General features: G+C 46.5%; 1 protein-coding gene across 2 annotated transcripts in view; it reads left to right on the plus strand.

Moving 5' to 3' along the window:
• PLPPR2 (phospholipid phosphatase related 2) overlaps nt 1–26,118 on the plus strand; it is a 98,979-nt gene extending 72,861 nt beyond the window's left edge. The window contains exons 7-8 of one of the 2 annotated variants that reach the window (XM_069231876.1): nt 17,017–17,160; nt 25,769–26,118. In XM_069231876.1, the coding sequence (XP_069087977.1) occupies nt 17,017–17,160; nt 25,769–25,801 (177 nt within the window). In that variant the 3' untranslated portion in view covers nt 25,802–26,118. The remainder of the gene's footprint in view (nt 1–17,016; nt 17,161–25,768) is intronic. The other variant, XM_069231875.1, reaches the window with a different exon arrangement.
• Nucleotides 26,119–26,836: the final 718 nt, after the last annotated feature.

Below are 26,836 nucleotides of genomic sequence, written 5' to 3' on the forward strand. Positions count from 1 at the left end.
GGCAGGAGGCACCAGCAGCGGAACAAAGACGGCTGGGCCAGCCTTTGATCCTGACACTGAGCTGGGGCCAGCAGCGGTTCTCTGGTGTGCGCTCGCACTCAGAGTGCACGGCGTGTATGCACCCTCCCCCTGTTCCTTTTTCTCACATGCAGAGAGGCACACATGACTAATTCAGTGCCCGTCTCCTGGCTCCCTGGTGGGGCTTAGGGCTCTGGTAAGTTTTTGTTCTAGTTTGGCACCTTGGCCTTGGGCAGAAGCTGTTGCATGCCCCTTTTCAAATGTTGCTGTTGTGAAATCTACTTCCAAGTGTCTCTGGCACACTGAGCCAATATCCAAATGTAATTCTTGATTTTTTTTGCCTATGGCAGATCTCATCTTGGCTAGGCCTTTGTCGAATCTTGGTGCAGCTCTTTTGTGCAGCTTGGCCTTCAAAGCACTAAGATTATTGAAAAGATCAGACTTGTTTAAGGATATAGAGGGTCATTATGACCCTGTCTTTTGACCGCCAGGGTAAATGCGGCAGTCCCACCACCAACAGACTGGTGGTGAAGACAGCCACATTATGAGTGTGGCGGGTTGACCTCTGCCAACCCGCAACATCTCCACTCATACTGCTGTGGCGGTCGGGCCGGAGATGATTGACTCTGACCCGGCAGTCCACAAAAGACCGCCGGCGGTATTAGGAGCCGGCTTTCCTCCATGGTTTCTGTGGCAGTAGCACCGCCACGAAAACCAGGGCGGAAAAGCTACTGGTGGCAGGGAACTTCTTCCCTGTCACATGTCATTGGCTCATACCAAAATGGCATATTTATTTACCTGTAAATTCTTAGCAAAGTGCACTAGTTATGCCCAGGGCATGAAAATTACTACTAGTGGACCTTCAGCGCTGATTCTGCCACCCACATAAAGGAAGGGTGGACGGACTCCCTCTTACACTTCAAACGCCAGAGGCCTGCCCTCACACAAATGACTGATAACCACCCACAAAGCTCCTGGCGTACAGGGTTGGGTTGAAAGGGAAATTTGTGTCCTCCAAATCACTCTTTGAAGTTTCCTCCACTTCAAAGGCACATATACTGTGTATGTGACCCACCAAATCAGACACTTTTGGATCTACAACTGGACTCTGTCAGAAGGACTGCTGCTGAGCTGCCCAAAGGACTCATCTGGACTGCTTTTCTAGAAGGACTGCTATCCTGTTTGTTGCCCTGCTGCTCCTTGACTCTGCTGGAAGGTCTCTGCCTTCCTCCTCAAGTGCTCTCAAAGGGCTTCGAGAAGTCTCAGGGCCAACAAAGAACTCATCTACTAGCTCCTAGCTAGTCCACCAACTTCAGCTACTGCAGAACTGGTGCCACTGTCTGACGCTGCCCTGCTGCCTGCTTCCTGATCCTCGCCAAATGCAACAACCGTGGCCTGCATCGTAAGCCCAATGTTGCTGCAATGCCACTGAAGTCCTGCGGTGTGATTGCCACACTGCGAAGTCGACACATTCCATCTTGACCTGCTGGACTCATTGACCCCACAAGGTCACAAGGAACCAATGCGTCACCACCGATGCTGCATCACCTCCCCTGCAACCGGACAGAACCAATGCCTTGCCTCCCCTGTGTAGCAGTAAGGAAGCAATACCTCATCTCCCAGCCGTAGTCCAGAACCAACGCTGCACAGGCCCCAGCTACGCCTCATCTCATTGACTCTGTGCTACGTCTTTGTTTCCTTATTTACCAAAGGTACTGTGCCTGGGGTCTCTGTGGCCAACCCACACCCCCTCACCAGTGGTGTTAGGCTATTGGGAACGACTCTGTACTAACAGTTAGTCTTGCAAAATTCATATCTTTAGTTATGTACATTGGAGTCTTGACATTTTGGTCTTATTTCATTCAGATATATATTATCTATTTTCCTAAACTGGTGTGGAGTTCTTTTGGTAGTGTTTTCACTGTGTTACTGTATGAGTTATTGCACAAATACTTTACGCATTGCCTTCTTAGGTTAAGCTTGCCTGCTCCTTGCCAAGCTACCAGAGAGTGAGCACAGGATAATTTAGGTTTTGTTGTGACTTACCCTGATGAGGATTGTGGTTCCTAATTGAACAGGGTGCATACCTCTGCCAACTACAGACAGATCAACAGGACTTTGGCTACAGGAAACAGATTGATTTCAGTCAATAGAAATTCTATAGGCAAAATTGGAGACTGCCTTAATGAAATGAGTAATTGTAGGAATTTGGCTCTGTAAGCACTATTTCAAAGTAAGGAATAGCATGCACAGAGTCCAAGGGTTCCCCTTAGAGGTAAGATAGTGGCAAAAAGAGATAATTCTAATGCTCTATTTTGTGGTAGTGTGGTCGAGCAGTAGGCTTATCAAAGGAGTAGTGTTAAGCATTTGTTGTACATACACAAGCAATAAATGAGGAACACACACTCAGAGACAATTCCAGGCCAATAGGTTTTTGTATAGAAAAATATATTTTCTTAGTTTATTTTAAGAACCACAGGTTCAAGATTTACATGTAATGCTTCAAATGAAAGGTATTGCAGTTAGGTACTTTAGGAACTTTGAATTAGCAAAATAGCATATACAGTTTTCACATAAATCACATATAGCTATTTTAAAACTAGACACACTGCAATTTTCAACAGTTCCTGGGGGGAGTAAGAGTTTGTTAGTTTTTGCAGGTAAGTAAACCACCTACGGGGTTCAAGTTTGGGTCCAAGGTAGCCTACCGTTGGGGGTTCAGAGCAACCCCAAAGTTACCACACCAGCAGCTCAGGGCCAGTCAGGTGCAGAGGTTAAAGGGGTGCCCAAAAAGCATAGGCTTCAATGGAGAAGGGGGTGCCCCGGTTCCAGTCTGCCGGCAGGTAAGTACCCGCCTCTTCGGAGGGCAGACCAGGGGGGTTTTGTAGGGCACCGTGGGGGACACAAGTCCACACAGAAAGTACACCCTCAGCGGCACGGGGGCGGCCGGGTGCAGTGTGTAAACAAACGTCGGGTTTGTAATTGAAATCAAGGGGAGACCAAGGGGTCTCTTCAGCGATGCAGGCAGGCAAGGGGGGGCTCCTCGGGGTAGCCACCACCTAGGCAAGGGAGAGGGCCACCTGGGGGTCGCTCCTGCACTGGAGGTCGGATCCTTCAGGCCCTGGGGGCTGCGGGTGCAGAGTTTTTACTAGGCGTCGGACCTTAGAAGCAGGCAGTTGGGGTCACGGGGAGCCTCGGGATTCCCTCTGCAGGCGTCGCTGTGGGGGCTCAGGGGAGGCAACTCTGGCTACTCACGGTCTCGCAGTCGCCGGGGAGTCCTCCCTGAAGTGATTGTTCTCCACAAGTCGAGCCGGGGGCGTCGGGTGCAGAGTGTCAAGTCTCACGCTTCCGGCAGGAAACGCAAGTTGTTTCAAAGTTGCTTCTTTGTTGCAAAGTTGCAGTCTTTGGTGAACAGGGCCGCTGTCCTCTGGAGTTCTTGGTCCTTCTAGATGCAGGGCAGTCCTCTGAGGCTTCAGAGGTCGCTGGTCCCTGGGGAAAGCGTCGCTGGAGCAGTGTCTTTAGAAGTGGGGAGACAGGCCGGTAGAGCTGGGGCCAAAGCAGTTGGTGTCTCCGTCTTCTCTGCAGGGTTTTTCAGCTTAGCAGTCCTCTTCTTCTTAGGTTGCAGGAATCTGAGTTCCTAGGTTCTGGGGAGCCCCTAAATACTGAATTTAGGGGTGTGTTTAGGTCTGGGAGGGCAGTAGCCAATGGCTACTGTCCTTTAGGGTGGGTACACCCTCTTTGTGCCTCCTCCCTGAGGGGAGGGGGGCATATCCCTATTCCTGTTGGGGGAATCGTCCAAAATAAAGATGGAGGATTTCTAAAGGCAGGGGTCACCTCAGCTCAGGACACCTTAGGGGCTGTCCTGACTGGTGGGTGATTCCTCCTTGTTTTTCTCATTATCTCCCCTGGACTTGCCGCCAAAAGTGGGGGCTGTGTCCAGGGGGCGGGCATCTCCACTAGCTGGAGTGCCCTGGGGCATTGTAACACGAAGCCTGAGCCTTTGAGGCTCACTGCAAGGTGTTACAGTTCCTGCAGGGGGGAGGTGTGAAGCACCTCCACCCAGAGCAGGCTTTTGTTTCTGTCCTCAGAGAGCACAAAGGCCCTCACCGCATGGGGTCAGAAACTCGTCTCTCAGCGGCAGGCTGGCACAGACCAGTCAGTCCTGCACTGAACAATTGGGTGAAATACAGGGGGCATCTCTAAGATGTCCTCTGTGTGCATTTTTTTTATAAATCCAACACTGGCATCAGTGTGGGTTTATTATTCTGAGAAGTGTGGTACCAAACTTCCCAGTATTCAGTGTAGCCATTATGGAGCTGTGGAGTTTGTTTTTGACAGACTCCTAGACCATATACTCTTATGGCTACCCTGCACTTACAATGTCTAAGGTTTTGCTTAGACACTGTAGGGGCATAGTGCTCATGCCCCTATGCCCTCACCTGTGGTATAGTGCACCCTGCCTTAGGGCTGTGAGGCCTGCTAGAGGGGTGACTTACCTATGCCACAGGCAGTGGGAGGTTGGCATGGCACCCTGAGGGGAGTGCCATGTCGACTTAGTCATTTTCTCCCCACCAGCACACACAAGCTGGCAAGCAGTGTGTCTGTGCTGAGTGAGGGCTCCCTAGGGTGGCATAAGACATGCTGCAGCCCTTAGAGACCTTCCCTGGCATCAGGGCCCTTGGTACGAGGGGTACCAGTTACAAGGGACTTACTTGGGTGCCAGGGTTGTGCCAATTGTGGAGACAACGGTACATTTTAGGTGAAAGAACACTGGTGCTGGAGCCTGGTTAGCAGGGTCCCAGCACACTTCTCAGTCAAGTCAGCATCAGTATCAGGCAAAAAGTGGGGGGTAACTGCAACAGGGAGCCATTTCTTTACAGTAATTTTGCAATCACAGACAGGAAAGACTCCTTTGACTAGGCAAGGAGCAGATTTTTTTAAATGTATGCAGAGTAAGAGACAAATTGAAAGAAGCTGTCTTCATGGATTTCAATAGCTCCAGATATCTGTGACTAGAAGTGTTTAGAGAGTATTAAATCTGACTTTGAAGGCTGAAGGTTGTCCTATAAATCAATTTCTCAGTCAATCTAGGAGATACAAACTCCAAAATGCATATTAATTGAGATAGACTTAGCTACTCTTATTTAACTTTTTTTAAAATTTTGGAATATTGAATTAAAATTTATTTTGTGGTAATACGTTTCGCAATGTAATGCCTTAAATATTGCATAAATGCTCATTGAACATAAATCCCCACATACACACTTATATACAATTATACACACATGCATACATATTACCAGGAAATGACTGCTTGCAGCAATCAATCACATGCTAATGATTCATCATAGAAACTCAGTTGCCCTGACGCACAAGTCACAAGTCAAGTCAAAGGCATTCGTAAGATGCTACACCCCATCAATGGTGATCATAGAATCTGCAAATACAATACGATGTACCAGACAACAGGAACAGGGGAGTCTTAACAAGGAGGTCTTTCAGTCTTAATTCCATTGGTCAAATTCCCACACACTGACTGTCTACTGGTAATCACTCAAGCCCTTTAGCTAAGGTGCATACTCTCAAATCCCTTGATTTGGCACCAGATTGCAACAAGCATTGGCAAAGTCAGTGCATCTCCCCTATGCAAGAGCAAATGGCTCTACCAATATGTTTTAGCCATGTTGTACACGAGCGTGGCTGCTGTGCAGCATGGCTAAAAGTTAGTGGGATACAGAAGAGTGGCATAGAGTGGAGTGTCATAAACTGGAGTGGTGTGTAGTGTTATGGAGTGTGGTGGAGTGGCGTTGATTATAGTTGAATGAACTGGAGTGTCATGGAGTGGAGTGGTGTAGAGTGTTGGGGAGAGTCGTGAAGTGAGTAGAGTGTTGTAGACTGGAAGGGTGTAGAGTAGAGTAGAGCGTCAGAGTGGAGAGAAGTGTCCTAGAGTTGAGTGTCAAAGAGTGTCATGGAGTAGTGTAGAGCAGAGTGAAGTGGCATCAAGGATATTGCTTTGAGTGGAGTAGAGTGTTGTAGAGTAGAGTGGCATAGAGAGGAGAACGTTGTCATAGAGTGGAGTAGGGTAGGAGAGTGGAATGGCATAAAGTGGTGTGGTGTACAGAGGAGTAGTGGAGTCAAATAGAGTGAAGTAGTGTGTCATATAAAATGTCATAATGTGGCATAGAGTGGCATGGAAGGAGTTGTGTAGAGCATCGTAGAGTGGTGTAGTGTTGAAGAGTAGCATAAAGTGGAGTAGAGTGGAGTGTGTCAGGTGTCATGGGGGACTACAGTGTCATAGAATGGAGTCCAGTTTAAGGGAGTAAAGCATCATAAAGTGGAGTGTCATAGAGTGGCGTGTCAGAGAGTGGAGTACAATGGCCTAGAGTGAAGTGGCATAAAGTACAGTGGTGCAGAGTAGATTGACATAGAACGCATTGGCTTTGAGTGCAGTGACATAGAGTTGAGTACTAATGAGTGAGGTGGCGTACAGATCAGTGGTGCAGAGTAGATTGCAGTGGTGTGGAGTGCAGTGGCATAGTACAGAGGTGTATAGTAGATGATTTCAGGGTAGAGTGAAGTGGCGTAGAGTAGAGTGGTGCATCTGTGGAGTGGAGTGGTGCATGGTAGAGTTTAGTGGCATTGTGTGGAGTGAGGCAAGGTAGAGTGGAGTGGTGCAGGATAGAGTGCAGTGGCGTAGAGTAGAGTGGCATGAAGTGCAGTGGTGCAGCATAGATTAAAACAGTGTGGAGTGGTGTAGAATGTAGTGGCGTAGAGTGTTGTAGAGTGGGGTAGATTTGTGTATTGCAATGTAGCGAATCATGGCGTATCATGCAGTGCCTTAGAGAGCAGTCTTATAAAGTGTGGTAGAGGGCAATGGAGTACAGTGGCACAGAGTATAACGGCATAGAGTACACTGGTGCAGAGTAGAAAAGAGTGGCTTGAAGCACAGTGAAGGGAAGCACAATGGTGTAGAGTGGCGTAGTGTGTAGTGGCATAGCATGCAGTAACTTAGAGTGTAGTGGTGTAGACTAGTTGATGTAGAGTGCAGTGGTTTAGAGTAGAGTGGCATTGAGCACAGTGCCATAGAGTAGAGGGGTGCAGAATAGAATAGTATAGAGTGGTGCAGCATAGAATGCAGGGGCATAGTGTGCAGTGACAAAGAGTGTTGCAGAGTAATGTATAGTGGGCATTGAGTGCACTGGCAGAGAGTCAGTGGTTTAGAGTAGAGTGGCGTAGAGCGCAGTGGCGTAAAGTGGAGTGGCAGAGGTGGAGTAGAGTGGCATTGAGTGTGTGGCATAGAGTGTGGTGGTGTAGAGTAACTTGTTTCAGAGTAGAGTGAAGAAGCGTAGAGTGTAGTGGTGCAGGGTAGAGTGAAGTGCTGCAAGGTACAGTGCAGTGGCACATAGGGGGTCATTCCGACCTTGGCGGGGGCCGCACTCACGCGGCCCCCATTCCGACATTCCCGCCGGCCCAGCGGGAATGAGGCCGCAACACAGGAGCCGGCTCCGAATGGAGCTGGCGGTGTTGCGGCCGTGCGACGGGTGCAGTTGAATCCGTCGCGCTTTTCACCGTCTGCTATGCAGACAGTGAAAAGCTGCCCGTGGCCCTGTTAGGGGGCCCCTGCACTGCCCATGCCAATGGCATGGGCAGTGCACAAGCCCCCAGGGGCCCCAGGACACCCCTTACCACCAGCCTCTTCCTGGCGGTGAAAACCGCCAGAAACAGGCTGGCGGTAACGGGGTCATAATCCCCAGGGCAGCCCTGCCCTGGCGGATTATCGCTGCCGGGGCAGAAATGGCGGAAAACCACCGGCCCCGGCAGTGCGACCGCGGCTTTACCGCCGTGGTCAGAATGGGGAAGAAAGCACCGCCAGCCTGTTGGCGGTGCTTTCAGTCATTCTGGCCCTGGCGGTCAGAATGACCCCCATAGTAGTGGCATAGAGTCAATTGGCATAAAGTGCAGTGTATTGAGTAGAAGGGTATAGAGTGCAGTGGCATGGAGTGTAGTGGTGCAGAAAAGATTAGAATGGCGGAGAGTGGTGCAGAATATAGTGGCATAGAGTGTAGTAGAGTGGCGTAGATTTGACTAATGCACAGTAGCGTACAGTGGCATAGGATGCACTGGTTTAGAGAGCAGTCTTGTAGAGTGTGGTAGAGGGCAATGGAGTAGAGTAGAATGGTGCAGAGTACAGTGGCACAGAGTAGAGTGCCATAGAGTACAGTGGTGTAGAGTAGAAAAGAGTGGCTTAAAGCACAGTGAAGTAAAGCACAATGGTGTAGAGTGGAGTTGTGTGCAGTAGCGTAGAGTGGCATAAAATGCAGTGGTGCAGAGTAGTTAGCATAGACTTGTTTAAAGTAGAGTGGCATGGAGTAGTGTAATGCAGAGTAGAGTGGAGCAGCATAGAGTGCAGGGGTGTAGTGTGCAGTGGCGCAGAGTGTTGTGGTTTAGTGTATAGTGGCACTGAGTGCAGTGGCTTAGAGTAGAGTGGCAAAGAGTGCAGTCGCCTAGAGTAGAGTGGTGGAGGGTGGAGAAGAGTGGCTTACATGCAGTGGCAGAGAGTGCAGTGATGTAGATTAAATTGCTTCAGAGTAGAGTGAAGTAGTGAAGAGTGGAGTGCTGCAGGGTAGAGTGTAGTGGCACAGAGTAATTGTGTAGAGCACAGTGGCATAGAATGGTGCAAAGTAGAGTGAAGTGGCATAAAATGGACCTGTGCAGAGTGGAGTACAGTGGCACAGAGTAAATTGTTTCAGAGTAGAGTGAAGCAGCGTAGAATGTAATGGTGCGAGGCAGAGTGGCGTGGTGCAAGGTAGAGTGCAGTGGCTCAGAGTAGTGGCATACAGTCCATTGGCATAAAGTGCAGTGTCATAGAGTGCAGTGTGTTGCAGTGTTGAGTGGCGTAGAGTGGAGTGGTGCAGAGTAGAGTGGAGTGGCATAGACCAGAGTGGTGCAGAAAGCATTAGTAAAGAGTGCCGTGCTGCATAGTAGAGTGGGGAAGAGTGCATTGCCAAAGAGTAGAGCAGTGCAGAGCAGAGTAGAGAGGCGTAGAGTGAACTGGCAAAGAGTGCAGTGTTATAAAGTGCAGTGTTGCACAATAGTGGCATAGAGTGCACTGGCCTATAGTGGCATAGAGTAGAGTGGTGTAGTGATGTAGAGTGGTGCAGAGTAGAGTGGTGTAGATTTTAGTGTGAAGAATGCGGTGTTGCAGAGTAGAGTGCAGTGGTGTTGAGTAGAGTGTCGTAGAATGCATTGGTGTAGTTTGCAGTGGAGTAGAGGGAGCAGAGTAAAGTTCAACAAAGAGTGCAATGGTGTAGAGTAGAGTGGCACAGAGTGCAGTGGCATAAAGTAGAATGTTACAGAGTAAAGTATAGTGGCGTACAGTGTAGTGGTATAGCTCCTTCCATATCTTTGCTGGTAGGGAGGAGAAGGAGATTGTCGTACAGTGCAGTGGATTGGAGTATGCAGGTTTTGAGAAAACTGGTGTAGAGTGCATTTGCGTGGAGTGCAGTGGGGTAGAGTGCAACGGTGTTGAATTAGAGTACCGTGGAGTGGAGTGGCACAGGGTAGTCTGCAGTGGCATAGAGTTGAGTGGCGCAAAGCCAAATAGAATGTAGTGGCGTAGGGTAGATTGTTTCAGAGTAGAGTGAAGTGTTGTAGAGTACAGTGGCATACAGTACATTTGTGTAGTGTGGTGTAGAGTGGCGCAGAGTAGAGTGCAGTTGCATAGAGTGCATTGGTGCAGATAAGAGTAACATAGAGTTCAGTGGCAGAGAGTGAAATGATGTACAGTAGAGTGGCGTGGAGTGAAGTGGCATAGAGTAGAGTGGTGCAGAGTAGAGTGGAGTTTTGCAGGGTAGTGTGCAGTAGCATAGAGTGTAGTGGCATAGAGTTACTGGCGTAGAGTGGCATAAAGTAGAGTGGTGCAGAGTAGTGTCGTGGTCTGGAAGCTAACCATGATGACTCAGGTCAACTCCATCTCCTCCTCCTGCTTCTTCATCCTCTGCATGCTTTGTAAGATATTTAAATGGCTTCCCAAAACTCAAGAAACAACATCAACCAAGGGTCATCTCCCGCCGACTGGACTACGGCAATGCTCTGTATGCAGGGATTGGAGGTTGCCCCTCCAAATACTACAAAACATACAGAATACCTCAGCCAGACTTGTCCTGGATCTTCTTAGACAAACCCACATCACCCCCTAACTCAGGGAACTCCACTGGCTCCCTGTACAGAAAAAATGCCAGTTTAAGCTCCTGACCCATGCATACAAGGCCCTACACAACTGTGGACCCACCTACTTGATTCACTGCCTGAACGTCTATCAGTCCCCCAAACACCTCCACTCCACTTCCCTTTCTCTAACCCTCACCCCTAACATCCAACATAGCAGATGTGGATGTCGCTCCTTCTCCTCCCTACCAGCAAAGATATGGAAGGAGCTACGCTTTCATCTCTGGACATCCCCATCTCTTTCAGAGTTCTGAAAGACCTTGAAAACCTGGCTATTCAGCTAATCAACTGGACCCTACGAGCGCCTGGATGCCCTCATGGGTGACAAGAAGCACTCTACAAATCTACTGATGTACTGATTGATTGAGAGGCAGGGCTCTATTGTCAGCAGTGCCACACCGTGTGCACCCACCTTGTCTGAGTGTGACTGCTGTGAGCTCACAGACTGACAGTGTGGTTACAACTGGTTATAGTAGCAGAGCTGGTCTTTTTAGTCAACTGCTAGGGAGAGTTGCCTGTTGGCTGTGTTTTTACTTATCTATGTGGAGTATGGCTAACGTGTGTAACTTAGGTTTGAACAATAGGATGTTCTCGGAGTGTGTGTATTACAAGTGGCCACAAATGAATCCATTTTCATTTCCTATACAGGACTGGGACTACTGCACAAAAGATGGTGGTTTGAGAGAGCCCAGATAGCAATGAGAATTACAGGCATTCCCTAAAGTATTCTTTCACTACTTTTTATCAGACCCGACTCTAGGATTGCATAGAGCTCTTCTGAAGTATGAACCCCCTCTTCCAGGGCCAACTTTAGTTTTGGTGGTGTCCAGTGTGACTATCTTTTTTTGGTGCAACCCATGGCTTCCTTCTGCAGGGATTCCCTCACTACCACCTCCAACAGTGCCCTTCATCTCTCCGTAACCTCCCTCTGACCTGGATTTCATTAATTTTACAAAGCTACTCACGCCACTGCAGGGTGTCAGAGCACTTCACATCACACATATTATACAGAGCCAGTGAATCATACGTGTGTAAATCAGTCTATAGGAAATGTTACGTAAGACAATGAGGATTACAAGGTGTAGGAATCAAGTCATCCATACCAGTAGGCAGTATATCTAATAGGCAGTATATTTTATTGTTCGGTCTGGAGAAGCATACTCTCTGGGACATATTATTAACGTTTAATGCAATGCAGGGCAGCAAATAAGGTTGCTGCGCTGAGTTGCGTGAAAGGGAGAGGGTAGAAATCCTCAGTATTTACAAAGATATGGAGCATTTATGCTCACTCCTTGCACTGCCGCAGTTCAGGCAGCCTAGCGCCAATGTAGGCACCCCTGCACCGTGGTGCAGGTGTGCCTGTGCTGCAAGGAGAGTTTTTTTATGCAGGAAGACATACCTTCCTGCACAAAAACAATCTCTTGAAGTGTTTTCCCTTTTCTATGCGTGCTGCAGATTGCAGCACACATAGAAAGAGGAAATAAAGAGGAGAAAAAAATATTTTTCTCCTCGTTAGGCCATCCTCAGGGAGGCATAGCGATTTCACGCAATCTCAGGTTTACAAAGTTTTTTAATCTGGTAGTTCATGAAATTAGTGGGTGGATTCATGGAAACGCCCATGTTCCTCCCACTGAATGCCTCCCAGAATTAAATGTAAAGCAATGCAGTGCAAGCCTGTGCATTGCGCAATTTTTTTTTTTTTTTACAAAGCCATGCAAGGCGGCTCAAATCGCCCCTTGCATGGCACAAAATGTTAGCAAATATCGCCCTGTGGATTTAAAATGTACCACAGTGGTTGGGGTTGGCTTTACTAATGAGAATGTATTTCTACCCGAACTAACACTTTTTAGCAACATCAGGATAATGAAAGACTGGGGAAATACATGAAGTTCCAATCCTATTCCTTTCATTTTGCGTGCAGCTGTTCGATGACGGTTCATAGCTCACTGTGCTGTATTAAAATTATAACTTATGAACTGCAAGTAACAAAAGGATCTCTGTGATAAAAGCAGCAACACACTGAGCTATCCACATATTAGTACAGTCTGCGATCTCCATGATACAAATTCTTTGCAGCAGGTATATTAACCCTACTTTAGGATGAGTCAAAATTGCGAAAGACAAAACTCATCTCTTCTCCAGCAGGATAATTAATCACCAGAGTTATATTGACATTTTTATTGTTTGAAAACTATCGACACACAAGGAACTCTGCAGCGGGTGCTCATAAATCCAAAAATTATTTCTAAAACAGTGCCCCACAAGGTCAGCATCAGGTAGGAATGACTGGTCGCACTGCCCTAGAGCCAGCCATGCCTCCTCCACTGTACTCTTTCTCCTTTTGTGCCATTGTTTTGGTTATCCATTGACAAGAAACTACAAACTTCACCCCAATTCCTGCTTACACTGTAAGACAAAGACGGGGGCTGGATCAGTCTTTGGCTAGTATGCAAAAAGCAGAAAGTGCCTGAAGCTGGTCCTTGAGCTGTGTCCGCAAACTCAGTAAATGTATGGGGCAGAAACCATCAGCCAGGGTGCCAAGATTCCTGACAACCAGTGGACACCGAGAAACTCTTTTCTGTTCCATGGTTGTGGTTGTTGACTGTTAACTCCCTTTTACCAAGTTCAGGAACAGCAACTTAGAAGTTCTGCGCCGTGCTAGGAGAAAAGCTGCCTTGAGTCTGCCTTGAATGAAGGAGCTGACTGACTCTTGAGGAGGGGTCCTGGAGGTACCATTGAAGGAAGGAAAAGGAGGGGAGTTAGGAGCGCAGGGAGGAAGAACAGAAGCAGCTGGTTTCAGGTCAGGAAAAATCTATTCGGCCAGACAGTGGGGATGAGTATTAACCACCGAGATAACCCTGCTGCATGCCCAGAAACAGAAATACCTGTAACAGCTAGTCATTCAAAAAAAACCAAATGCGACCTGTGTTTTTCCCTCAAAGAAGACTTAGGGGCATATTTATACTCCGTTTGCGCCGAATTAGCGTCGTTTTTTTCGACGCAAATTCGGCGCAAAACTAACGTCATATTTACACTTTGGCGTTAGACGCGTCTAGCGCCAAAGTATGAGGAAAGAGCGTCATTTTTTTGCGTGAACGCCTTCCTTGCGTTAATGAGATGCAAGGTAGGCGTTCCCGTCCAAAAAAATGACTGCGACACAAATGCGTCGTATTTATACTCCTGGGCAAAAATCACGCCCGGGAGTGGGCGGGGCAAAAAACCCCGCATTTGCGCCTCTTTTTAACGCCTGGGTCAGGGCAGGCGTTAAGGGACCTGTGGGCTCAAAATGAGCCCACAGCTGCCCTCCCATGCCCCCAGGGACCCCCCTGCCACCCTTGCCCACCCCAGGAGGACACCCAAGGATGGAGGGACCCATCCCAGGGACATTCAGGTAAGTTCAGGTAAGTATAAATTTGTATTTATTTTATATTGTTTTTTGGCATAGGGGGGCCTGATTTGTGCCCCCCTACATGCCTCAATGCCCAATGACCATGCCCAGGGGACATAAGTCCCCTGGGCATGGCCATTGGGCAAGGGGGCATGACTCCTGTCTTTACTAAGACAGGAGTCATGTAAATGGCGTCTGGGCGTCGTTAAAAATGGCGCAAATCGGGTGGAGGCGTTTTTTTAGCGTCAACCTGACTTGCACCATTTTTAAGACGCCCTAACGCCATTTTCCCCAACGCCGGCGCTGCCTGGTGTACGTGGTTTTTTTCCACGAACACCAGGCAGCGCCGGTCTGCTAGCGCCGGCTAACGCCATTCAATAAATACGGCGCCCGCATGGCGCTTCAGAATGGCGTTAGCCGGCGCTAAACTTTTTGACGCTAAACTGCGTTAGCGCAGTTTAGCGTCAAAAAGTATAAATACGGGCCTTAATGCTTGTGATGGCTTGGTGCTTAGAAAATCTTGAGCGCATTTGGCAGGTTCATCAGAAGACACTAAAGAAGCTAAGCTCAGATCACTGTTACGCCAACCTCTCCATGGACCATTGTTGCAGCTTGGAGTGGACTTTTTGCTTGGTTTGGGTGGCAGGTTTTGTGTTTTCGCCAGAGGAAAATCCTCCATTGAAGAATAACCCAGCTGCAAACAAGAGCTAAGGAACTATTTCACCAGTGCCTGCACCACTCCACCAGAGGCCTGTGTGCGCACATCATAGATCGCAGCTGTGTTGGCTGTTCTGGGACAGTGTTAGTGAGGTCCCTCTTAGTGGGCTGTGTAGATGACACATCAACAGGAGCAGTGCTACCTCTGCCCCAGCTGGCAAGAGCTGGCCCAGTCTGCTTAAGACTGAGAAAACGCAAAAAGGTACAGTTCAAGTGAAAGATATTGTTCATGGAACACTAATGATGGACATTTCAGGTCATACCTAACCAGTATGACTTGGGACGGATAGACCGGGAAACATGAGGATTCACCAGAGCATTATCCACCACTCAGCCCTCAAGGGCACACATTGTATCAGGACCAAACAGAGGGGCTCAGCCACAGCCATTATAGGAAGCTCTACACTCATGGTCATGATTGTATTACTAACTGCAAAGTATATTAGTGCCTTCTGAAATGTATCTACAGGGATGTGTTATGTGTTGGAATTAAAGGACTCTTGTAAGTTAAAAGCCCTGGCTGGTCAAGGAATGACTGACATAGCACGTCTCATTGAGTTCTAATTCTCTACTCCACACCACGTCTGAGTAAGCCTTCAGTGCTCTGCTTCGATACCCTGAGGGATAAATGCTAAAATGGTATGCTTGGCATCAGCTTTGTACCTAATAGCACGGTAAAGCCTCATAACATCAATGGTAAAAGGCACTTGTAGTCAGAACACAGTAACCACTATTTGCCTTGATGCTCCTGAAAAGTTCCCGCAATGTAACAGGCTTGATAATAACCATGATAATATGCTTTCCTCTTCCTTGTCACAGTTCTTGCCTTCCTTGTCCCACCTTGTCATGCACCAATCTGTTACCCGTGGGTAATACTTGGGATTATCTGTTTGTCAAGTGAAAGGCAGGCCATAATGGCCCAAAATTTTAAGAAAGGGTAGAAACACTCAATAAACCACTGAAATACTGAGGGGGCCTTTGAAGGCAATGGAGTGGCTCGGGCCACAAATGGCAGGTATAGACCTTCTGCTTCAACATTCCAACACTTCTGTTTCTGCTTATTCCTGGGGGACCGTAAGGCCACCCAGGGGTCTGTGACTGTTTAGAAAATTAAATAATATTAACCGATTCATAAAGCGTATATAAATAAAGAAGCACAATGTAAAACTGACATTTTTAAAACGTTCTTTAAATGTGAAGGAATTTGGAACTAGAGGCTAAACATTAGGATAGTGTTCTCAGATTGATTTGTGGGAACAGTGCAAATGCACAAACAAAATATAGAATGGAGGATGAGTGGGGTCAACTGAAGTTATTAGAAAGGCTCCAATTTTCCCATTAAAATTAAATTTTAGATTGTTCTATATTTATATGTGACTTCAATACATTTTTCATAATTTGTGTATTTTTGATGAATGCTTGTTTCTATATTTTTGTGCATTGTTTTGCAGTTCAGATAATCAAAAATGCTTAGGTCAGATCCGTGGCTTACAGTAATAACTCACGGGGGTTCCCCTGAATCCTATGGTTCAGTGTGGGACCTCAGGTTCCAGTAATGATAAAGCGAGGGTCCCCAGAAGCCAAAAGGTTAAGAGTCACTATTTGAGAACAGTATATCTTCAGTGGGTAAAATATTCTTATAGCATTCTATCCCTTTTGCCTCAGGCTGCAGCAGTTGATAAAGGATCTTTCCCGTTTTAAAGGCCGTTGCTTTCTACTCAAGCCTGTAACTCAGGTTCTGGGACTCCAACAACTGTCATGGGTTTCCTTGGCAGCCTATAATGCACCATTATCAGTCACCTTTCTCGTTTCCAATTCCTTCATTTATATTGATTATATAATTGTCTTTCCTACCTGCTCGGCAGGCCATAATTGCTGGCATCTCCAGGTTCGTCTCTTCATTATCTTTCTAGATCTTCTTAAAACATAATTGTTTCCCTCCTCTCTAGCCGCTATGTCCGCCCTTTCTATTTCTCATCCTTTCTTCCTCTGTGACAAATCCTCTCAATATGTTTGTCATCATCAGCTCCTGTTTATGCCGTGCCACTCGCTGGGTTTGTTGGTCCTCCCAGTCTTTACTGTGTCCCTGTCCTCTTCTATGGTCATTCTCTGTGCACCTTCGCTGTCTTCCTATCACCTTTTCGTTTTCTCTCTCTTTCTGTCTCCCTGGTTCTTGCTTTCTAACTTACTCTCCATTTTATTTCCTCTTGCAAATATTTCAGTCTTTTCAAGGAGTTAGTATGTGAAAACATTTTGCAAAAACAGACTCCAACAGACAGGATGCCAAAGTCGCAAAAACTCATAAATATCTCTCTAAAGTCAACTCTTACCTTAACTCACTAGCAATCACTTGCTCCAGATATGTAGAATAGTACATTAGCCCAGTAAAATATATGTGAAAAAGGCCGTGTTCATTTATGCAAGGAAGATCTCTTTATCGTAAAGAGGTTTTTGCAGTCTGTTTTTAAGCAGAGCTTCAAAAGTGCAATGCTAGTTATTTCTCATCAACAAACACGACAGGCCGGTCTTACTATTTCTTTGAAATCCATTGTACAAAATGAATATGTTAGGAGGGTCACCCATATGAAAAATAGCCTCCAGTGCCCTGTCCTCTGACACCTATACCCAGACTGTGAAAACCTCCTTCTTTCTATGTCGTTATCCAGGTTACTTGTGTTGTGAACAACTTCCAGAGTAGGCAGCCTGCCACAAAGAAGACACCGCTGCCACCACCAGACAAGCTGGCCAGCGTGCCTGTGATGGTCCTTCCCTGCGTCCAGAGTCCACTTGAAAAGTTAAGTGTTGCTCAGGTAAGGGGTGGGCTGGGGGTCCCTAACTTTTGACAAGGCATAGTAACTCGGCAAAATGTAGCCTCCATCTTGGAAATGAGGCATGACCACATGAAACTGCACTGCAGACAGGGGGCTGGGCGCACCAGACTCCTGGAATTAAAACTAGCTACAGTGCTGTATATGCGGGTGTGAATAAAGATTTTCTAGCTTACGCGTCAACATTTTTCAATTCTATTAAGGACACGGAGGCGAGGATTATGCTTGTCTCTCTTTACTGAACATTTAGCACAAGCCAATCGAAATCTTTAAAAACAAAAAAACAATTTTCCCAGGTGCCTCTGTAGTCCATACAGTCCACCAATCACATTTCTGCCCCATGTATATCTGTCCCCGCAAACACAGTCCTTCCTCTTTCTTTGCAAACAGCAGAAATCAAGTACTTGACTCCTTGGAACTGGAATACAACCGTTGAACTGAATCTCAGACATCTAAAACGTCGACTGTCAACTGAGCTGAAGACCTTAATGAAAATTCTTCTTCTGTTCAAATCAATCGTTTAGGTACCCTTGTTATCCGCATCTAAGGTCAACAAAGACACTAATAATAATACCCGATCTATACTCATGAAACAATGGGTGGGCATCTAAATAAAATTCAACACATTGTGCATAGCATCATCAACAACTTTACAAGAAACAATAGAAAGACAACAAATTGTTTTCCGGTGGGATAATCCTCGCCTCCATGTCCTTAATAGAATTGAAAATTCTTGACGTGGAAGCTAGAACATTTTTTATTCTTTGTCAGGACCAGAGGCTTCGGATTACATTAGTTTAAGGCTGATCTACCACTGCAGATACCACATCAACAATAGGTTTGAGATAAAAAAAACTTTAAAAGTGGAGTCTGAAGACCAGTCTGCTGCTGTTATAATGTCCTCTAAACGAGAACCAGTAGCAAATGCCTTAGAGGCCATAGCTCCCCGAACTGAGTGAGCTCCAGACATAGAAATATCTATCCCAGCTTCCCCCAATATCCATCTGACCCATCTTGCCAGAGTGGCAGCAGAAACAGGTCCAAAGGGACTCTGTAATGAAATGAGCAATTGTCCATGTATATCTCTTCGAATCTCACGAGTACACTCCTCATAAGCTTTCAAACATTTCACAACACATAATTTCTGATGATGAGGAAAAGCTGGGTAAGCAACACATCTAGAAGCAATCTTTGTAGTCTAGAAATAGTAAAATTTACTCCCGAAGGAGTAAATACTCGATCTGCTAAATCCAACGCACAAAAGTCTGAGACCCATCGGCTGGACACTAGACAAAGCAGAATGGTACGTTTTGCTGACAGCTGTTTGCATGAAAGGTCTTCGTTACAAGGCCAGGCCTTCAGAAAACGTAAGACAACATCTATGTCCCATGGTAAAGAATACCTAGGGTGAGGAGACTTAACCAGCCTGATACCACGGAGTAGCTTGGATATTAGCAGATGCTCGCCGACTGGTTTACCCTCTAAGTGAGGATGACCCGCTGAGACCGCTTACCTAAAATTATCAATGGTCTTGTAAGCTAGTCCTTGTACTGCTAAGTCAGTAAGAAAATTAATAATCATATTAATGCTTGCTCCCATGAGATCAATACATTGCTCACTACACCAACAAACCCATCTCCTCCAGGAAGATTCATATTGTCTGTGAGTGGAAGGTGCCCAAGATTGGGACAATCAAAACAGCGCATTGTTTGAAACTCCCGACACTTGCCAGCGTCTACGGAAGTCCTCCATGCCATGAGTGACAACAGCCCTGCTATAATCAGAGGATGAGGAGATCCTGCTGGATCCGGCAACAGAGATGGATCCTCCGGATTAGCAATTGGTTGCGCACAAGACAGTGACATCACCACTGAAAACCACGGTTGAGCCTTCCAAAGAGGCATCACCAAAATGACCTCCGTCTTCTGTCTCCTCACGTGAGAGTGTACTCTCTGAATCATGGAGAATGGGGAAAATGCAAAGAGCAGATCCTTCTCCCATGTCTGAAGGAAGGCGTCCGACCCTAGAGCTAGGGGGTCCGGCTTCCAACTGAAAAAATATGGTAGCTGAGCATTCAGCTTCGATGCAAACAGGTCCTTTGAACACAGACCCCACCAAAGATTCAGATTGTGAAATACCTGTGGGCTGAGTATCCAATCGCTGCCCTCCTTCAAGAAACAAAAGTTCCAGTCTGCCACCAGGATGGCGGGTCACGGAATATACTCTTCTGTCACTGATATGTGATGTTTGAGGCAAAATTACCAGAATTCCTTCGCAATCTCCACCAGGACTTGAGACCTGGTGCCTCCCAGGTGGTTTGTATAGCGAACCGCCAATATGTTGTCCATGCGTAATAGGATACAACAGTTCGCCTGGCGGGGAGAAAGAGAGCAAATCGCAAATGCCCCCACTAGAAGTTCCAGGCAATTGATATGGAGCGTCAGTTCCTCCAAGGACCACCGGCCCCCTGTCTGTACTGAGCTGCAGCGAGCTCTCCAGCCCCAGCGGCTGGCATCCGACTCTAAGACCATCTCTGGCACTGATGCGAAAATGGCCCTGCCGTTCCATGCATCCATGTGAGCTAGCCATTAGGCGATCTCTGCCCTGGCCTCCTCTGTCATCATACATCTTCACTTAGGATTGTCCTACTCAGAGCAGATTTTGATCTTCAAACGTTGCAAGGTCCAGTAATCAAGAGGCCCCGGAAAAATCATCTGAACAGGTGAGGCTAACAGGCCTACCAAGCATGCTAGGGTCCTCAGAGGTATACTCGGAGAGAGTCAAGGGCTCTCCTGAACTCTTTCTTGATGGAACTCCTCTTTGTCAGAGGCAATAACAGTTGGGCCTTGATAGAATCTACCTGGAAGCCTAAGAATTCTATGACCTTGGACGGAGTCAAAATCGACTTGTCCAAATTGATAAGGAAACCCAGATCTTGTAGAAGCTGGACAGTCCACGACAGGTTCATCAACACTAACTCCTCGCTTTGAGCTATGAACACAATATCGTTGAGATATATAATGAGGTAAATGCCTCTTTCCCTGAGGAACTTTACCACAGGCCGTAGAAGCTTGGTGAAGCTCCAACGAGAAGAAGAAAGACCGAAGGGGAGAACAGTGAATTTGTACCATTGGTCTCACCAACGGAATTAGAGATATCAACAGTGCGGCCTGAAAATAGGTACCATAAGATATGCGTCTTTGAGATCTAGGCATGCAAGATAGTCTCCTTCTTGATGAAGATCTCTTAAGAGGTGGATACCCTCCATTGTGAAGTGACGGTAGACCATCCAGGAGTTGAAGTCTTTCAAATTGAGCACTGGACGGGAACCCCCGCTTTTTTTCTGTACCAAGAATATCGACTGACAAACCTGGGAGAGTGAGGGCTCGTTCTGATTTTGGCCCGCTTGCGCATAAGTGCGTCGACCTCCCTGTCCATGAAATTGCTCCTTACTTTTGAAAAATGAATGGGACAAGTATAGGCTTTCTGCTGAGAAGGAGCATAAAACTCCAGTCTGTACCCTCACATTGTCTACAATACCCACGGATCCTGAGAAATGCATTCCCAAGCCGGAATACGCTCTTTCAACCTCCCCCCTAGAATTACTTCTGAGTATGGAATAATTCTCACCTGTAGATGACCCATCAGAGGCTTTGAAACCACCTCGTTATTGGTTCTAAAGCCATGGTCCCTGCCTCCCTGGTATCTGGTAGGGTAGAATCCAGACGTGAAATAGGTGGTACTCCAACCCCTCTGGTTGTAGCCTCCTGAGGCCTGGTAAAATCTGGGGCCTGGTGCTCGGCCCCTCTAGCGTCAGGCCTTGACAAAAAGGTCCCCACTGAACCTCTTTTTCATAGAAGATTGGGCCCTGTCCAAAGCGGAGAAAGTAGCAACATATTTCCCCAGGAATTTATTGCCAAAAAGCAAACCATTCGCCATGGAGCCTGCTTCGTTAGGCGCTAGTTCCGCCAGTTTTGAATCAATGCGCATCAAAAAGGACCATCTGCGCTTGGTGGACATCGCGCAATTTGCATTACCCAGAAGGCAAATGGCTCATTGAGCCCATTCCAATACGGTCTGTGAGTCCAGGGGAGCACTGGTTTCTTTAGCCTGACCTGCAAGTTCCAGATGTCCAGTAGTTTATCCTGGCAACTCTTCCATGCCTGATCTAGACCGTTTTTAGGATCTTTAGAGAATCTTTTAGTGAAGGTCGCCATGTTCGGATCCAGACCAGGCGTATCTGCCACTTTGCCCAGAAGGAAGGGGCGAGGACATTCAAAGTGCAGGGTAATGCTCACATGACAGTCTTTCCTGCATGTAATGTGCCACCTCAATACAAGGAATCCACTCAGTGGAACGCTGGTGCGAGGTACCTGGTGGCCTTCCTGTAAATTATAGGTCTAATGTTTACGTTTCCCCAAAGGTTTAGGGTCGTCATTCCCCTAGTCAGAATCTAATGATTGGGAGGCAGAAGAGGGGGGGTGCTTCCACCTGTGTACAAGACCCCATAAAGGAGTCCGGAACGTCCTTAGGAAGGAAAGGAGCCTTATTCATGGTTTTAATAACTGATGCAGCCATTTGCGCTAGAAGTTCAGCTGAAGAGGCTGGTCCCCTTGAGGCTCTCGGAGCAAAACCCCAAATCAGAAGTATGGTCATCGTTGGACATAGTCTCAGGGAGGGCACGCCCCCTTAATTCACTTTGGCCAAACCTTAAAAGAGGCTGAATAAAGGGCTTCAATGCTTTAATAAGAGCCTGAATTACAGAGTCCTGGATGTGGGGCCCCAGGGCCTCAACCAATCTCTTCTCCATGTGATGTTAGTCTGCGAACTCAGGGAGTTCCTGATAGTATTCATCGTCTTCAGCGTAGTACGCCATGCTTCTGAGCAAGAGGAATGAAGGCGTTCAAAAAGTGGGGGGGGGGTACCCACACCAGCATATAGGCTCACAGATAATGAGCTGGACTGTAGGCAGTCAATACAAGTGTCAGGCAGCAAGATCTGATGTGGAAGGAGCTCCTGCAATCAAACCCCTAAGGCATAGCCTTTCAATGCTTACGCGCCCCATCAGGTGTTCAGGAGATAAACAAGAACGTTATCCATGTGTGCGCAGCACTCTTTCAAATCTCTTTGACTACATGGAGAAAATCGGGGCAGAGCGTATGCATGACGAGTGGAGTAAAAAAAGAGGACTGCCGTCCTCTAGAAATAAAGCGCCCGTGGCCTAGGCATCTGAACGGACCCCAAGCTCTAATTCAGATAGGGCAAAGCCCTTAAACTAAATTTGCCCCGTTGGGCGTTCGGATAAGCCCAAAGACGGGCAAAAATGTTCCCCAGGTCACGGGCACACAAGCGCGAGCTGATCGCAAACAAGCCGATCGGAACACACAAAAGCGCCCTCATAAAAGAGCACTGCGACACACATTAAACTCCCTGCTTCCACTCTACGCTGCTAAAGCATTTTGGAAAAACACTGTTTAATAAAGATTTAATAAAAGTAGGGAAAAACACTTATCTGCTGGCTGCAAGCAGCAAAGAAAGAGGAAGGATTGTGTTTCCAGGGACATATATGCTTGGGGCAGACATGTGATTGGTGGACAGTATGGACTATAGGGCACCTGGGAAATTTTTTTTTTTGTTTTTAAAGATTTTGATTGGCTGCTGTTAAATGTTCAATGGAAGAGAGAGAAGCATAATCTGAAACTTCCGGTCCTGACAGAATTCTGAGCCAGGGCAAAAAGAATCAAATGGAGAGCAAAAGATAATTATTTGTGCGTATATATATAAATTATCTTTTTTACATAACCTATAGAATTGGGGCACTTGATTCTTCAGATTTTCAATCAACTTTCCTTGTAGAAGCTTAAGGGCCTGATTTAGAACACATCGGTGACGGATGTCCCATCCACCTAACTCTAAATCCCAAAGGACAGAATGGGATTTAGATTTCGGTGGACGGGGTATCCGCTACCATTGTGATGGAGTAATCCGTCCACCGAGTTCTAAATCAGGCCCCAAGTTGAGTTTTCAGAGAGCTGGGCCTTACGAAGTGCGTGTTTAGCATTTTTATCAATGTTGCACCAGATATAATCATTTTCCAATTTTATTTTGTTGTAGATATGATTGTTGAATTGCAAGAAGTTTCAGGCTACAAGGTTTGGTGTTTGTACGATGAAACCATTTTTGACACTGTGGGGCAAATTTTACTAATCTTTCATGCAATGCAGGGCATCAAGCAAAGTTGCTGCATTGCATGACAAGGAAGAGAGCAAAAATGCTATATACTTACAAAAGATATGGAGGATGTCTGTTCTCTCCTTGTGCTTGTTCACTGTGTGCTGCCCAGTACCAAAGCAGACACACCTGCATAATAGTGCAAGCATGCCTGCATTACAGGCAGGATTGTTGTGCAGTAAGGGACACCTTCCTGCACAAAACAATCCTTAAAGCTTTTTCCTCTTTTATGTGTATGGCAGAATGTAGCACACATGGAAAAAGGAAATAATGAAGATAAATAAAAATATTTCTCCTCATTACGCCTCACAGGGGAAGGCACAGCATTCTGATGCATTTCTAGGTTTACTAGGTTTAATAAATCTGGAAATATGCAAAAATCCATGGATGGATACATAGGAGTGTCCATGCTTCACCCATGGAATGTCTCCCAAGTTGCATTTGAAGACCTCTTTGTTCCCTAGCTCTCTGTATGATCTTGGAGAACCACACCAACTCCATATCTCAGGTCCTCCAGTTCTGTATAATATATGCAACTTGTGTGCTCATACAAAATGCTACAGACATGTTACACTCCACAGTGTGCCAACTACACCTGGGAACACCTGCTTGTGTCTGTGTGCTTGATTCCAGACACAGGGCTCGCTCGCTCGCCATATACGTGTGCTTCTAATCTACCTGTAATGGAATAGTCCATGTATGTCCATGCGCGCATTCTTCTTGGATAGTACAAGGTACTCTCTTGATTCGCAAATCAAGGAACTGAGGAACATTATCAGGTACAGCCCTAGCATAGAACCATACTTGTGTAAAACCCACCCTCGGGAAGTACACCTCATGGATCAACGGACATTCACCGCAGTGGTGGTCTCAAGGAATGGGTTGTGGCAGTGGTCCTGCTACGAATCGTGCCATTGGGCTGGGAATGTCCACCGCATGGTACATGGGCATGTACCCCTACCATGTGTGCCTGATTGCAAGTGACATTGTTCTAGATCTAATTGGGACCTGACATCATGCTAATCTAGTTGGTGCACAAAGTCCTCATCCTTTCCTTGGCAAAGCAAGATCTAGAACCTGTTCTGTCATCTGGAGGGACGTACAAAGCGTGCCCTGTAGTATTAAGGTTTGCTGTGAGATAAAGAACTTTCTTTTACATAAAAAATAGCACTGAACTGGACAATACGTTATTGTGTCTGTTGGTTGACTGTTCAGTTCAGAACCCTTCCCCCCCACACTACTTCCATGAGAAGCCTATGACTGCTTGTCCTTGCTAGCCTTAGAGTCAAATGCAGAAAGGGTGTACCTGGTTTACTTTTCAGAGCCTACTAGTATGGACTACAGGAAATGAAGGGCAAACACCTCAACTTCCACATTTTGTGGTGCAATAGCCCTTGTTTGCCATGTGGCCTCCAAACTGGATCTGACTCCCAGCATGCTCATGTGGCCTCCAAATAGGATCTAACTTCCAGCATGCTTCTAAATTACTTTTTAGGTCCACAAAACACAAAGTCCATACATATTCCTCTACAAACTGCTTCAATCTCATCATCTTAGTCATCAATGCTCTCATGGCACTTGGTCCATTACCTGACTCCCACTATCTACTTCATAGCAGAAATATCACCTCACCTTGGTGGAGAGATAGAATGCACATATGTTTTCTTGCACATCTAAGAGAGAGACAATGTGAACACAATTGCAGTTATATGTGAAAATATATTTGTCAATTCATAGATTCCAATATACAGACTGACAATATGGCTTGCATGAGTGTTTCCCTACACAAGGTTTGATCTGTATTTAATGCTTAAACCAAACCAAACTCACTTCTCACATATTTTCAGGCTGGGTTGAATAACTATTTTAAATGCAAGTCATAGCATATTTGGGTCAGGTGCTTGATATTGGGATTGGGTACAAGTCAGACATTTTGTAGGGAGATATTCAGTTAAAGTTGAGATCATGGTAGTCTATATTTTGGAGTCTATGTTTTCGGAAAGGATGTTTTTTGCAGACTATATTTTATTATGCTGTCCACAGTGATGTGGTGTTGCATCTCATCAGTCACAATAAATGGCTGCTCAAGGGCCATGGTATCCACATGAAATACTTTGCAATAAATGTATCCCATAGGAATCATTAATGTACTTAATGGTTATTCTTAATATATGGCACAGATATGGCACTCAAAGACCAATAATGCGCACCAAAGAATGCCAATCGGAACAGGAAGCCTCCTGTTTGAGGGTATTCTACCTTGCTGGTGGACTTAACATGACAAACACATATCTAAAAGTGTTACATCTTTTCTTCTTTTCCCCCATTCTTCTCCTGACCTGATGCCTCCCCATTCCAGAATCACAGAGCTGCGTTCCCGAATGTCACCTGACCCCGGTTTGTGCATCTTCCCTGCGACCCCGGATGTTCTCATCCCTTCACGGTCGGTCATTAGCGAAGTCTAAGCTACAGAGATCTACGGAAAGCCAGCGCCTCCTCGGCTTCTCAAGTCCAGTGCCAATGCGGTTGAATGGGCTGTGTGTGTTTTTACTTAAGGCCTCCACTTGGTTTGGTTTTGGTTTATGAGTGGTTTTATAAGGCCACCTTTTGTGCGCATGCTCAGTAATGGTGTATGGGTGCGGTCACAGTGGGAGGGATGGGGAATGTTGCCTAACAATACTTGTAATAAAATAATTCAATAATTATTTTTCTTTTTCTTTACTTTTTTGTGATTATTCCTGTTGTTTTAGAGGGACAGCAGAAGACAAGGGAATCAGCCTACTGCGTTCAAATGCAACAAGTACAACAAGAAGCTGCAGGACTAACAGCAATAGTGTACGCTTCCCTCACACTAAGGACAGGAGCACATAAGCAGCAGTATTGCAAGCCACTTTCACACACCCAGGACAGAGGCAAAAAAGTAGCAGAAGTGTAAGCTTCCTCAGAAATAAAACCGAAGCACCATGATTTGCAGCAATGCAAGCTTTGCTTGCCCACACAAAGGGGGCACAAGAATGTTTCCCTCACACCGATAAAAAGTATAGCACAGGCAGCAACAGTAAGGGGCAGATTTACAGATTTACAAGCCCCTAGCGCTTCTTAGCACCGCCTTAGCATCATTTTTTTACGCTAAGGCGGCGCTAAATAGGACATTCTCCCGCTCCATATTTACAAAGTGGCACAATGCATGCATTGCGCCACTTTGCAACCCCTTGCGCCACATTATGTCTGTGCCAGGCATAATGTATGCAAGGGGGGTATTCCTTCACAGGGAGGCCAGAACAAATGGTGCAGTGAAATTTACAAGGCAGGCGTTAAAGTGACTCTCCTTTATTGTCTTATGGGCCTCCCTGTGCTTTGCTGCACCAGCGTTGAAATTTTTGAGCTAGTGCAGCAAAGCGCCACAATAGAGTCAAAAATGTTGATG

The sequence above is a fragment of the Pleurodeles waltl genome, chromosome 4_2 (assembly GCF_031143425.1).
Source record: "Pleurodeles waltl isolate 20211129_DDA chromosome 4_2, aPleWal1.hap1.20221129, whole genome shotgun sequence".
Taxonomy (NCBI): domain Eukaryota; kingdom Metazoa; phylum Chordata; class Amphibia; order Caudata; family Salamandridae; genus Pleurodeles; species Pleurodeles waltl.